This window comes from Poromitra crassiceps, assembly GCF_964638095.1.
Source record: "Poromitra crassiceps genome assembly, chromosome: 3".
NCBI classification, from domain to species: Eukaryota; Metazoa; Chordata; class Actinopteri; order Beryciformes; family Melamphaidae; genus Poromitra; species Poromitra crassiceps.
In genome coordinates, this window is record NC_139625.1 from 29,656,472 (window position 1) to 29,670,821 (window position 14,350).

The following is a 14,350-nucleotide window of genomic DNA, read 5'->3' on the forward strand; positions in this document are numbered from 1 at the left end:
AAAATGACTCCCATCCCACGGGAATCCCGGGACTCTCAAAAAAATGTCAGCCTCTAATTCATACACTCATACAACACACACACAAATACTGCTGCATATCTATATGAATTAGGTTCACCTCTACTTTAAAATTTGTGTTTAAAAGCAAATTTCTGGGGCGTCCGCGTAGTGTAGCGGTACATTCCCTGCACACCAACACGAGGGTTGCAGGTTCGCACCCCTGTGATACCGCCGGCTTGGTCGGGCGTCCATACAGGCACGATTGGCTGTGTCTGCGGGTGGGAAGTCGGATTGAGGGTGTGTGTCCTGGTCAATGTACTAGCGCCTAACCTAACCTAACCTTAACCCTAACCCTATACTATCTATGCAAAGATCTTTTCATTAACCTTCTTCTTCTTTTTCTTAGTGCCAGTAACAGCAGTCCAACCGGCATCTCTCATCCTTTTCATGGCAGCCAGCTTCAAGGAGTTCCCTGCTGATTCCTGAATGACAGGGCTCTGGATCTAAAGAAATGTTGATCCAATTTTTCAATGTAAATTATTACTTGATAGAAATAGGTATGCTCGTGGCTAACTTCTTCACACTCTGACCATCTTGCAACAACATTATAATATTAGACGAATAAGCTCATATTACTTTTTTGGGTATGTTGGGTTTGCGGTATGGAGCAGAAAAACTGCATTCAGGTGCATCTCCAAAGGTCTATCATGAAGAGGAACACAAGATCAAATCAGTTATTCTGCCAACATTACACACATTGATCAATCAAAGTTCCCTACATGAACTGGGTAAACCTCGGCCATAAAAGTACAGTACTACTCACCAGGAGATCATTTTCTTCAGAGCTGTCAGACTCGGGGTCAAGCTCCATGACGCCCTTCCACCAAGGTGCTGATTTTTCAGTCAAAGAGGGTGTCCTTATTCTATAGGACTGTAAGGGAATTGAAAGAGTAAATAGAAAAAGATAACTAAATCAATCAGGAGCACTTTGGGAAATATCTGAATGATCTGATTTTACCTTGATCTTTCGTGTTGCTCCAACCCTATTTGTGCTACTCCTAGATGGGGGTTTCAGGTCTTTCTTAATGTCCTTATACAAAAGGCAAACAGTGTAAATCAGAGTTATTAGTTGTCAGTGCTGTACAACATACAACATCACATGGAACACTGAAAACATTTGTATAATGGTCTCTAAATCATAGGTTAAATAGTAAACATTCACTTTAGGAAAACATGGTTTTGTACCTTGGTTTTTGGTGTTCCAGATGGAGTTTTGATGGCTTCAGTGTCAGTTTCCTTTGGCACAGAAGACATAACATGTCATTTACACTTAGTAACAATCTTTTGAAGCTATGGCATTGTTAACCAACCTTGTCTGCTGGCAACTGAATAGTTTCATGCACTAATAGGCTAAAGTGATATGTGTATCGAGTTGATGCACACTTTGCAACATAGAGACACAAAATGAGAGTAACACTTCTTAGTGTCAATGCACTGTAATACACATCCCATACACACATGCATACTAGAAGATGCATAGTAGAATGACTCCTGTCCCATCCCACTCCCATTTTTCTCCACACATCATGCATGCACGGTCAGGTGTGACACAGCGGGATGCCTCTGCCTGAAACCAACCAGTAACCAGAGCAGCCAGGGGAAATCAAATAAGAATGTTTCTTCATATTAGAACTGCATGTGCATATTTATATACAGTATAAAAACAAACTGGTCTATTGTTGTCATCATTCCCACTCCAGCCCGCTCCCGTTGAATTTTTCTCCTGGACCGTCCCAATCATGTGATGAATAGTGAAAATGACTCCCATCCCACGGGAATCCCGGGACTCTCAAAAAAATGTCAGCCTCTAATTCATACACTCATACAACACACACACAAATACTGCTGCATATCTATATGAATTAGGTTCACCTCTACTTTAAAATTTGTGTTTAAAAGCAAATTTCTGGGGCGTCCGCGTAGTGTAGCGGTACATTCCCTGCACACCAACACGAGGGTTGCAGGTTCGCACCCCTGTGATACCGCCGGCTTGGTCAGGCGTCCATACAGGCACGATTGGCTGTGTCTGCGGGTGGGAAGTCGGATTGAGGGTGTGTGTCCTGGTCAATGTACTAGCGCCTAACCTAACCTAACCTTAACCCTAACCCTATACTATCTATGCAAAGATCTTTTCATTAACCTTCTTCTTCTTTTTCTTAGTGCCAGTAACAGCAGTCCAACCGGCATCTCTCATCCTTTTCATGGCAGCCAGCTTCAAGGAGTTCCCTGCTGATTCCTGAATGACAGGGCTCTGGATCTAAAGAAATGTTGATCCAATTTTTCAATGTCAATTATTACTTGATAGAAATAAGTATGCTCGTGGCTAACTTCTTCACACTCTGACCATCTTGCAACAACATTATAATATTAGACGAATAAGCTCATATTACCTTTTTGGGTATGTTGGGTTTGCGGTATGGAGCAGAAAAACTGCATTCAGGTGCATCTCCAAAGGTCTATCATGAAGAGGAACACAAGATCAAATCAGTTATTCTGCCAACATTACACACATTGATCAATCAAAGTTCCCTACATGAACTGGGTAAACCTCGGCCATAAAAGTACAGTAGTTGATAAATGATAAGTCTACAGAGTCAGAGTCAGAGTCAGAGTCAGTTTATTTACCATTTGCAGTCGAAACTACATTGGAATTGGGGTGCAAGAGCTTAAAACATAGACACAAATATGACAAGTCATGACAACATAACATAGCATATAAATAGACAGACAGTAAAAAGGTTTAAAAAGTAAATAAGATAAAATAAGAGAATAAAACAATAAAATAATAAAAGGAGACAGGTACATCTGTGGATAAAGGCCCGAGTCATCCAGCTCACTTATTAAAGTGCAGGAGCAAACAAAGTGCACAGTCAGACATAAAGTGCACAGTAGTAAAGTGCCTAAGCAAGGATTAATTGCATGAGAAGACCAGTATAAGACATCTTATACAAAAGAAAATAACAGAAAAAATAAAGGTCTAGGTGTGTCTAGGTGGTCTAGACAACAGAGATCTGCCGTTTAGATTTGTGATCATTCAAACTACGCACAGCACTCGGGTAAAAGCTTCTCGCAAAGCGAGTGGTGGAGCATTTAATGGAGCGGTAGCGTCTACCCAAAGGGAGTAACTCAAAAAGACTGGCGGCCGGGTGACCTGCAGGGTCCCTGATAATGCTGGAGGCCCGGGACAGAAGTCTGGAGCTATAGAGCTCTTCTAGTGCCGGCAGGTTGACACCAGTTATCTTGCGGGCAAGGCGCACTACCCTATTTAAAGATTTTCGCTCCTTAACAGTAAGGTTACCAAACCATACAGTGAAGGAACTAGTGAGAATGCTCTCAATAATACAGCGATAAAAGTTGACAAGGATCTGGCTGTTGTGGGTGAACTCCTTAAGTACTACTCACCAGGAGATCATTTTCTTCAGAGCTGTCAGACTCGGGGTCAAGCTCCATGACGCCCTTCCAACAAGGTGCTGATTTTTCAGTCAAAGGGGGTGTCCTTATTCTATAGGACTGTAAGGGAATTGAAAGAGTAAATAGAAAAAGATAACTAAATCAATCAGGAGCATTTTGGGAAATATCTGAATGATCTGATTTTATCTTGATCTTTTGTGTTGCTCCAACCCTATTTGTGCTACTCCTAGATGGGGGTTTCAGGTCTTTCTTAATGTCCTTATACAAAAGGCAAACAGTGTAAATCAGAGTTATTAGTTGTCAGTGCTGTACAACATACAACATCACATGGAACACTGAAAACATTTGTATAATGGTCTCTAAATCATAGGTTAAATAGTAAACATTCACTTTAGGAAAACATTGTTTTGTACCTTGGTTTTTGGTGTTCCAGATGGAGATTTGATGGCTTCAGTGTCAGTTTCCTTTGGCACAGAAGACATAACATGTCATTTACACTTAGTAACAATCTTGTGAAGCTATGGCATTGTTAACCAACCTTGTCTGCTGGCAACTGAATAGTTTCATGCACTAATAGGCTAAAGTGATATGTGTATCGAGTTGATGCACACTTTGCAACATAGAGACACAAAATGAAAGTAACACTTCTTAGTGTCAATGCACTGTAATACACATCCCATACACACATGCATACTAGAAGATGCATAGTAGAATGACTCCTGTCCCATCCCACTCCCATTTTTCTCCACACATCATGCATGCACGGTCAGGTGTGACACAGCGGGATGCCTCTGCCTGAAACCAACCAGTAACCAGAGCAGCCAGGGGAAATCAAATAAGAATGTTTCTTCATATTAGAACTGCATGTGCATATTTATATACAGTATAAAAACAAACTGGTCTATTGTTGTCATCATTCCCACTCCAGCCCGCTCCCGTTGAATTTTTCTCCTGGACCGTCCCAATCACGTGATGAATAGTGAAAATGACTCCCATCCCACGGGAATCCCGGGACTCTCAAAAAAATGTCAGCCTCTAATTCATACACTCATACAACACACACACAAATACTGCTGCATATCTATATGAATTAGGTTCACCTCTACTTTAAAATTTGTGTTTAAAAGCAAATTTCTGGGGCGTCCGCGTAGTGTAGCGGTACATTCCCTGCACACCAACACGAGGGTTGCAGGTTCACACCCCTGTGATACCGCCGGCTTGGTAGGGCATCCATACAGGCACGATTGGCTGTGTCTGCGGGTGGGAAGTCGGATTGAGGGTATGTGTCCTGGTCGATGTACTAGCGCCTCCTCTGGTCGGCCAGGGCGCCTGTTCGGGGCGGAAGGGAACTGGTGGGAATAGCGTGATCCTCCCACGTGCTACGTCCTGCCAGTGAAGCTCCCCGCTGTCAGGTGAAAAGAAGCGACTGGCAACTGCGCATGTGTCGGAGGAAGCATGGTGCTAGTCTACGACTCCCCTCAGATCGGCAGACGGGGAGCGGCAGTGACCGGAGCAGCAGGGGGAAATTGGCCAAGTACAATTGGGGAGAAAATGGGGGGGGGATCAAAGAGAGAAAAAAGGCAAATTTCTAGATTGTGTGTGTGTGTGTGTGTGTGTGTGTGTGTGTGTGTGTTTTCCAAATTTTTCTCCAATTTTCTCCCCAATTGTACTGGGCCAATTCCCCCTGCTGTCCCGATCATTGCTCCACCCCCGCTGCCGATCTGGGGAGATTTGTCGACTAGCACATGCTTTCTCCGATACATGTGCAGTCACCAGCGCCACTTTTCCCCTTACAGCGAGGAGTTACACTGGCAGGACGTAGCGCCTGGGAAGATCACGCTATTCCCCCCAGTTCCCCTCCCCCCTGAACATGTGCCCTGGGTCTGACCAATCAGATGAGGCGCTAGTGCAGTGGCCAGGACTCATACCCCATCGCTTTCCACCCGCAGACATGGCCATTTGTGTCTGTAAGAACGGCTACCATGAATTGGACCCGGAGTGCTTTTACCTCCTTTTAGGCGACCTTTAGGCGAGTGCTACAACCTTTTAGGTGAGTGCTTTTACCTCTACACACTACCCAAACGCCCCTTAATTGTATATGAATGGTAATACCTTGGGATTCTGGTAAAAAAAAAAAAAAGAGGATAAAAGCAGAGTGAATATAAAATACTAATTTGTTTTTACCTTCATCTTTGATGGTGCTCCAGCTGTGATGGGAATGTTCCATGTTGGGGTTTTGAAAACTTGAATCTCAGGTTCCTTCAGCATGAAACAGACAATTGCAATAATAACAGCAGTCATAATCAAACTTTATGAAAAAGCAAGGTTACCAGTGGTGAATTGTCAATGTCACTATGACTATACCTGTATATCCTGGTACAGTGGTCTAACTAAAATATCAAAAAACAGGCTTCAAATAGCCCAAAACAAATTAATGAGGGTTGTCCTTGGCCTCAGTCCAAGAACACATATCAGCCCACACATTTTAAAGAGTTGAATTGGCTCCCAGTGGAAAATAGAGTTCAACAGCTAAAACTCTTCATGGTCCATACAATTCTACATGACCACTGACCAAGCTATTTTACAAAGTATTTTCAATTTGTACGGGATGCTCATGGTCGGAATATGAGAGCTAGTGTAACAGATTTGAAACTACCTAACCTAAAAAGCAAGGTGGGGAGAAGTACATTCCTCTACACGGTGGGGGGGGGGGGGCAAGAATCTCCTGAAGGTAAGCTAGAGTAGTTGGCGAGGGTCTTTTGTCCCCGAAATTTTTTACTTATATCTACTGTTTTTTCTTTGTATTGTTTATCTCTTAATTGACTTGTAATGTGCATTATATGTTGGGTGTACTCTATGTCCTGTTTTTAACAACAGGGACCATGTTGGAAGTGATTGCACTTTCACATGCTATCCCTTGGATTGTGTTGTATTTTCATATCCATAATAAAATAAAATAAAATAAAATAAAATACCATATACCTGATATTAAAATGCGATCTGTAAAGAAAAATAAGTTATCTGGATCAGGAGAAACGTATGTTAACGCAAGGTGTATGCATCATGATCAGAATGTGATCTGCATGACCACATCTAGAGGTAGTCTGGCTCACATTTGTGTACGGACACATGCACACATGTAACACCTGGTTTTTAAATGCAACCTGTACCCAGATAACTTATCCGGATACAGTTCGCATTTAAAAAACAGGTGTAAATGGGGGGGGGAATGTAACCACAGGCGTGTATGTAGAACTATTTTATGCAAAATAAACAGACTACCGATAATTATTTTAATTTCCAATTCATCTAAACAATGAAGGATGTGCTTGAAATGACATCAGCTGCTAAATCTTGAAACACATTTTCAGTAGAATAAATTTAACTCACATTCATCTTTGTATTTGCAAACCTCTCATGGTCTTTGCTGTAGTTGGAAGTTTTTCTGGTCTTGAAGTTGAATACATGCCTCTTTATAGACATTTCTTTCGGGGTCTCTGTACATCTTGCTTCATTACAGTTTGATTCCGGTGACTAAAATTTAAAAATGAATTACAGGGAATGTGCAGTACAATTCTTTTTCATAACAAACCTGTTATTCAGTGGTTTCTTATTTTCTGTTATACATATTTTACCTGCTTGTTCTTTGCTTCTGACTGTTGACTGATTTTGATGGCTTTCTTCAAATCATTAATCTCCTTTTGCAGGTTTTTCTAGTAGCCAAAGAAAATTGTCTCTCAAAGACTGAATTGTCTTTCAAAATGTAGTAAGCAGAGATTATTTCAGAAGAAAATAGAAATAATTTGTAACTGATGCCAACTAGATGAAAGACTCACCTTATCTGTCATCTCTTTCTTCAGCTGTTTTTTCAGGCCATCATTTTCTGTCTTACTCTGTGACAGCTCCAACTCCTGATGGTAATAATTCAGTGTTGACAGTGTTAGTATTTAATGCAGTGGTTCTCAAAAGTTTCAGGTCAAGGACCCCCATCTGATAAGATTTTGTCCTAGGGTCCTCCATCTGATAAGATTTTTACTATTTGTATTATTATTATTACAGAAAGTGTATGAAACCAATGACCAAAATAGTCATACATTGTCATTGTGTTACTTATGGATGGAATTATAGTGAAAATAAATGGTTGCACTAGAACCCTCTCAAGGGTTCAGACCTCACTTTGAGAACCACCGATTTAATGTATTAATTCATTAATTTCAATAAAATGTTCATGTTGTGTTTTTTTCCAGCATCATACCAGTGACATCCTACTAGCAACAGCATCAATTTCTTTTCTCTTGTTCTCATTAAGCTCTGCATCCTTCTCTTCCACCATTTGGTCACACTGGCTCTATCAACGACAAAGTCAAGTTCCTTCCATTGCAAGTGTTTTGATTGACAGCCATGCTATTAAAGAGTATTTCCAGATAACCTGACGACCTTACCTTGTGTTTTTCCATCAATGCAACCATGTCGGCTATCTTGTGCTGACACTTCAGTTCTGCATCCTCCTTATTCTTGTTGGCCTCTGCAGCTGTACTTCTGAGCTTTTGTACCTACAGTATATGAAAATATGATTGAGTTTGTCTATGTGTGTGTGTGTGTGTGTGTGTGTGTGTGTGTGTGTGTGTGTGTGTGTGTGTGTGTGTGTGTGCCAAAAGAACATTCTATTATGACAGTAACCTCATCCTGAAGCTCTGCTGCAAAGGTTGATTTGGACCCAAGATCCTCAAGCAATTTTTGATGTTCCTCCTCACTCAGTCTTTTATAGTTATGGGACTCCTCTTTGAGATTGTTGATCTCTTCTCGTTAGCGTTCGATTCGAGCTGAGCTCTGACACTCCTGAATTTACTTTTATATTTTGTTGTGCCAATTCCTTTACTATGTTTATTGCTCTTTTACGATTTCTATTGTTATTAACTGTTGTTCCTTTTTGATGTGTGCAACCTGTCCAGCACTTTGGTCAACTGTGGTTGTGTAAATGTGCTTTATAAAGAAACTTTGACTTGACTTGACTTGACTAAAGTAAAAACAACCAAACAAAAGCAGGCATTTGCATTGGATTTGCCTGGAGGTACGCAAGTAAATAGTATCATTGTGAAGATTTGAGAATTGGAGGGGAGGGGAATCATTACTATACGACAGTATCAAGTTGACTGGATTTCGCAGTCTCTTTTGCTATTTCTTAAGTGTTTTGTTCTGAAAATACACAAGAGAACAGTTGCCGAAATAAATAACAATGTCATTGTATGTAGTGTGTATCTTTAGTTTCATAGCCACTACACACCTCTTTTTGGCATTCCTCCTTGAGCTTGGACAGCTAAAAAGCAAACGCTTTATTAGTTCTAGAAAATATCTAATAATAATAACAATATAATAAAAGCATCTTATTCATTTTTTTATCACCTTTGCTTCCAATTCTTCTTTTTGTCTGATTTGCTCCTGCAAGTGCTCACATTAGAAAGGAAAAGAAGCACATGAGACTCAACATTTAGCAAGAGCACATTGCGTTTGTAATAGTATTAGCAACAAGTGCTGATTGACATACTTACTCTTTCTTCAATGTTCTTCTGCAGGTTCTCAGTTTCTTCATATTTGTCATGGATTTTGGTGTTCAGTGAGTCAACTTCCTCTCTATTTAATGAAAAGCAGACAAATGTTAATCTACCAAACTGTACAATGTCTCAAATCTTTAGATGTAGAAAACGCAAACTGACCGTAAACATCGGTTTTCTTCTTCAAATCTCTGAAGTTCCTTTGTGAACTAATGGCTCATTTCCACCGCAGATAGTAGCGCGATCCCGCTCCGCTCGACTCGATAAATGGTCTCATTCCACCACTAAAAACTATCCCAGCCCTGGTTGTATTGGGGTCGAGTCGTGCTACTTTTAGTACCTGCCTCGTCGTGGTTCTATTCTGTGAACCCGGGTTTATACGGTGACGTGAAAACATTGTTGACGACTGATTGGTCAGGCAGAATCGTGTTTACTCTGTCTACTGACTGTCATATGCAATGCTGGCGGCTGCATACCAGTTTAGTGGGCTTACCTTCTCTTCTGTTATGTACAGTATATTTCCATCAGTCTTTTATGTTGCTGCCTTCGCCTCCGGTGAAATAAAATCGTGGTAATTGTCTGAGAAAAAAGTCCGCTGCTCGCTCAGGGAGCTCTGTAGCTGAGTGGAGGCTGCAGCGCTCCGCTAGGCCACAGCGGGTGTTTGGTGAAGCCGCGGTCTTGCCTGGTGAGAGGCCGCGGGGTACAGGCTTCACTCTGTTGCACCTCTCCCGTCCCCGCACAGCGCAGCGCATGCCTGTGAGTTTGACTAACTACAAAGTGATATCCATTCTCCTGGTCGATTGTCACATTCGCCCATGTACACTGTAGGTCATTTAGAGGCACCAGTATTTCATAAACAGTTTAAAAGTTCTGTGGATGGATTTAATTGTAATGTTATGTTATAGCCTACTTCGGCTATAAGCGAAGGACAGATATGCGGTCGTTATGACGACCAGCTGTGGGCGGGGGTGGGTGGGGGCAGATGATCCGCGGTGGAAGCAAAACGTCCATCGAGCCGATACGATTAGAGCCGAGTGGTGACGAGCTGTGCAGGGCTGTAAAATGTGGTGGAAATGAGCCATAAGTCTAAAGTCATAGCGCAGCAGTAGCAATGCTCTGAAGTAAGTCGGTGGAACTAGTGTTCCCTTCCCTGTGCTCTCCCCGAAGTTATAGCGCCAGCAATAAGTCGCTTGATGCGAAGACGTGAATTCAGCGCACCGAAGTAAGCAAGATTGGTTGGCCATCCAGTTTTGGGGGTGCGGCTAAAGTTATAGCGACAGTGAGTGCGGCTAAAGTTATAGCACCAGCTGTAGTAATGCTCCGAGGTAAGCCGGTCGAACAAGCGCTCCCCTTCCAGTACCGCGTGCGCGTTAGTTGCTGGAGCCGGTCTAGGTTGTGGTGAGTCCAAAATGTAATACAGCGCGCCGCAGTAAACTGGTGTGGCTCCATCGAGCGCCTGCTGTATCGCTGAGGCCAAGCTGGTCAGCGGTTCCTTAAGTCGCTGAATTAATAGTCGAATTCAGCGCGCCGAAGTACGCGGTGCGGCTCCACCCAGCGCCCGCTGTATCGCTGAGGCCAAGCCGGTTGGTGGTTTCTTAAGTCGCTGAATTAATTCGGTAATTAGGCCAAATGGTAATACAGCGTGCCAAAGTAAGCCGGATTGGTTGCTCCAAGACCAGTCGGTGGTTTTCGTAAGTCGCTGAGCGCCGAAGTACCGGTTGGCTGAACAAGTGTGCGTTTTATCCAGCGCCCGCTGTATCGCTGAGGCCAAGTAGCCCAGTTGGTGGTTTTTAGTTGCGCAGTAATTAGGCCAAGTCTGAATGCAGCGCGCCGACATAAAGTGGCCGTGGAACAACGAACAAGCGTTCCATCCAGTGCCCGCCATGTGCTGTGGCCCTGGTCGGTGGTTTTCATAAGTCGCTGAAGAGACAGAGCATGCCGATGTAAGCCGCTTGGCGAACAAGTGCTTGTTCTATCCAGCGCCCGCTGTATCGCTGAGGCCAAGCCGGTTGGTGGTTTTCGTAAGTCGCTAAAAGCCCAGAGTCATCTCTAAAAGTGAGTCCTTCCTTTTGGGGGATTCTCTATCCTAGACTGAGCAGATGCCCTTTTCTCTCACCACAAGAAGAGGGTCATCTTACCACAAAGTCATTACGCCAGAATTAGTTGCTATGCTATTTGTGAATAAAGCTTGCTTGTCAAATTTTACCCACTGGTCTCTCATGATTGAAATCTCCTTTTCCTCACTGGCCTGATCAGTCAAAACATTTCCACCATTGATCATTCATACAATACAATAAAAAACTGCACTTAAAAAAAGTGCATTAGTTCTGCATGCCTCCAACGGCTATGGTTGAAAATAGATTAGCACATTTGATTTTTGTTCAGGCCTTCAGGTTTTTCTCAAGAGCTTTTGCTTCAGAGGATCCTGTCTTAATTTGCTGTTGAATGGTCTTCTTCTCAGACTGAAGTTCATTAAAGCTTGACAATAGCTCTCCGTACTTTATTCTTAACAAGTAGACACATTAAATTGTTACGGTACAAATGATTATTCACTGTAGACAGAAAACAGTATAGGTGACTGTAATATTGTAGAAAACAGAACGATTATTTCAGAACTCACTCTTGCTCTATTATGTCCTTCTTCAGCTGCTCCACTTGAAAGGTGCATGCTTCATTTTTCTTCATCTCATCCAGTAATTGCCCTTCCATTTCCTGTACTTTGATCTGAGGGTGAAACACACAACATGGTGAAGCTACACATAATGGTCAGTCCTTAACATATCAATATTTATTCACTATAAAATTGATTTTACTATAACAAATTCCACAATGAGTTAGAGACTGTAGGTAAAGGAGAGGAAACAAGTAAAACCAAACCTCATAAGTCTTGGCCCAGGGCATATATTTTTATAAAGCATCAGCCCTAATTTACTGGATAAAGTCAAAAGTCATCTGTATTCTGAGATGGAGTGTGTATTCACATCACCTTGAAAAGTTGAGCTTGTTCAGTTTTCCTTGAAAGCTCAGCTGTGAGTTCCTCTCTACTCTGACCTCGATAACTTCAATCTGCCCCAACAGGCAACAGGCAGTCAAGGGGTTTTGATTTTATGCCCTATGAACAACAATGATGTAAGTGTCAAGCCCCCCTCCAGTCACTTTTTTCATTTTTAAGCTATTTAATCTGTAGCAATGTTTTTTCCTGATCTGCTAATTAGCTAGCCTCAACGCGAGACTCATCAGTCTTCCTCGGATGAAGAATATTGACCTGATGAGTCTCGCGTTGAGGCTACTAATTAGCCAAAGTGTTTGCCACTGTAGTTTGTTGACAAATAACCTTATTTTGGGCTCAAACTCTTAAATTGGCAAACGTGCTAGGAAGGGGTGCTGACGTCAGACTACATACAAATTAATATATGACAGAAACGTTAATAGCTATCTCAAAAACTATAGGATCACATCGCTTAGGCTATATTTTGACATTCTGAGTGAGATCAGAATTAGCTCAAGAGTTTGATGTAGCCTATATGCATGCCGTGTTAAAGTTGTGTGAACTGTCGCAGTTTTTAACACGGTACAGCCGGCTAGAGTCAGTTAGGCTCCATAGGCCAGGGTTCCATTGCCGTCGTTGCCACCCAGTGACGCGGTTTGTTTACCAAAATGCTGCTCGGCTGAGTGATCCCTCGTATAGAAAATCAACTTATTTCATTGAGTGAGGCTTACCCAGAAGTGTGATTTTCCTCTCAAGCTCCTTGTTGATTGCCATGAGTTTAACCTCAAGTTCCTTGGCCCTTATGTAATGTAGCCTATTCAGTTCAAGCTGCTCTAGTCACTTACTTCGACGTCCATGTGCGCGAGCATGTGCGAGTGTCTGAGTTGAGTTCTCTTTATACTGGCGTTGTGAGTGCTTCCATTAAATCCGCAGACTTTCGACTGATCATGTTATTTTCCGGAAAAATTAACACTACGACGCTCACGCCACAAATGATAAATCCTCAGTGTTTTAACAGATTGGCATAGGAATGTACATTTCTGTAACGTTACAGACATAACTGATTTGACGGCTCCCCCTAACATAAAAGGGATGATAGTAATGGTGCGTTCACGTGCTGCTGAGAAATCTGTCACCCCCCCCCCCCACACACACACACACACACACACAGTGTTTGAGCAGGGCATGCTCAAAAATCCCTGCACACACACTGATGATGGCTGAATAATTTAATACGCCCCTCCCTCTGATGCAGATCAGATTCAGTCACACGCACACACACACACACACACACACACACACACACACACACACACACACACACACACACACACACACACACACACACACACACACACACACACACACACACACACACACACACACACACACACACACACACACACACACACACACACACCAATATCTGTTGAGTCACCTGATAGGCTTCCACTGCCCTCCTGTATCCCCTCCTCTTCTCTAGGCTACTCCTCTCCTCTCCCTCTGTCTGCAGTCATCTGTTGAGGAGGTCACAGTAGGTGTGTAGGCCTGCTGTTGGTAGCACCTGGCAACAGTAAGAGACTTGTTTGTCCCACATTTGATGTTCTGGGCAGTGGGATGGTGGATGTAAGGAATACCTCACTCTTTATTCAATCATGTATGAAAATGACTCGGTGACATTCCCAAACACAGATGCAATCTTTTATCAGTCTGTATAGGCTTTCTTCTTCACACTTTCTTCTTCACACTAGGTGGCTCTCTGGCTGCTGACATGAGCTCTAAAACAATGCAACGCAAGATCATCAAGGAAAAAAGCTTCTATAGGAGCACTTGACAGGTCATACAGTGTACGTATGTGTGTGTGCGTGCATCCGTGTTTTGGTGGTGTGTGTGTGTGTGTGTGTGTGTGATGTGTGTGTCTGTACACGCATGTGTGTGTGTGTGTGTGTGTGGGGGGGGGGCACATACTGTCTGTGTGGGTACATCTCTCTCTCTGTCTTTCCCTCTTATCTTCTTGAAACAAGGGGAACGTTGCAAAACATCAGATTGTGAACACCACAGGTACGTAACTCCTCTGAGCGATGTTCAAAGGAAGATACAGAAATGATGACACTGACAGCAACAGTGATGATCAGCAACTGTGTGTGTGTGTGTGTGTGTGTGTGTGTGTGTGTGTGTGTGTGTGTGTGTGTGTGTGTGTGTGTGTGTGTGTGTGTGTGTGTGTGTGTGTGTGTGTGTGTGTGTGTGTGTGTGCGTGCCTGTGCGTGAGAGAGAGAGAGAGGGAGAGAGAGAGAGAGAGAAACCCACCCCAAATTCCTGCCAGGCTGCGGCACATGTG

At 42.8% G+C, this 14,350-nt stretch overlaps 1 protein-coding gene across 1 annotated transcript; it reads right to left on the bottom strand.

Moving 5' to 3' along the window:
• Positions 1 to 362: 362 nt before the first annotated feature.
• LOC310773065 (synaptonemal complex protein 1-like) lies at positions 363 to 12,786 on the bottom strand (the record flags this gene model as incomplete). Its single annotated transcript, XM_083632986.1, has 6 exons — positions 363 to 503; positions 7,308 to 7,382; positions 7,727 to 7,819; positions 7,914 to 8,024; positions 8,152 to 8,270; positions 12,744 to 12,786. The coding sequence occupies 6 exons, from the start codon at positions 12,784 to 12,786 to the stop codon at positions 363 to 365; spliced, it is 582 nt and encodes a 193-aa protein (XP_083489112.1).
• Positions 12,787 to 14,350: the final 1,564 nt, after the last annotated feature.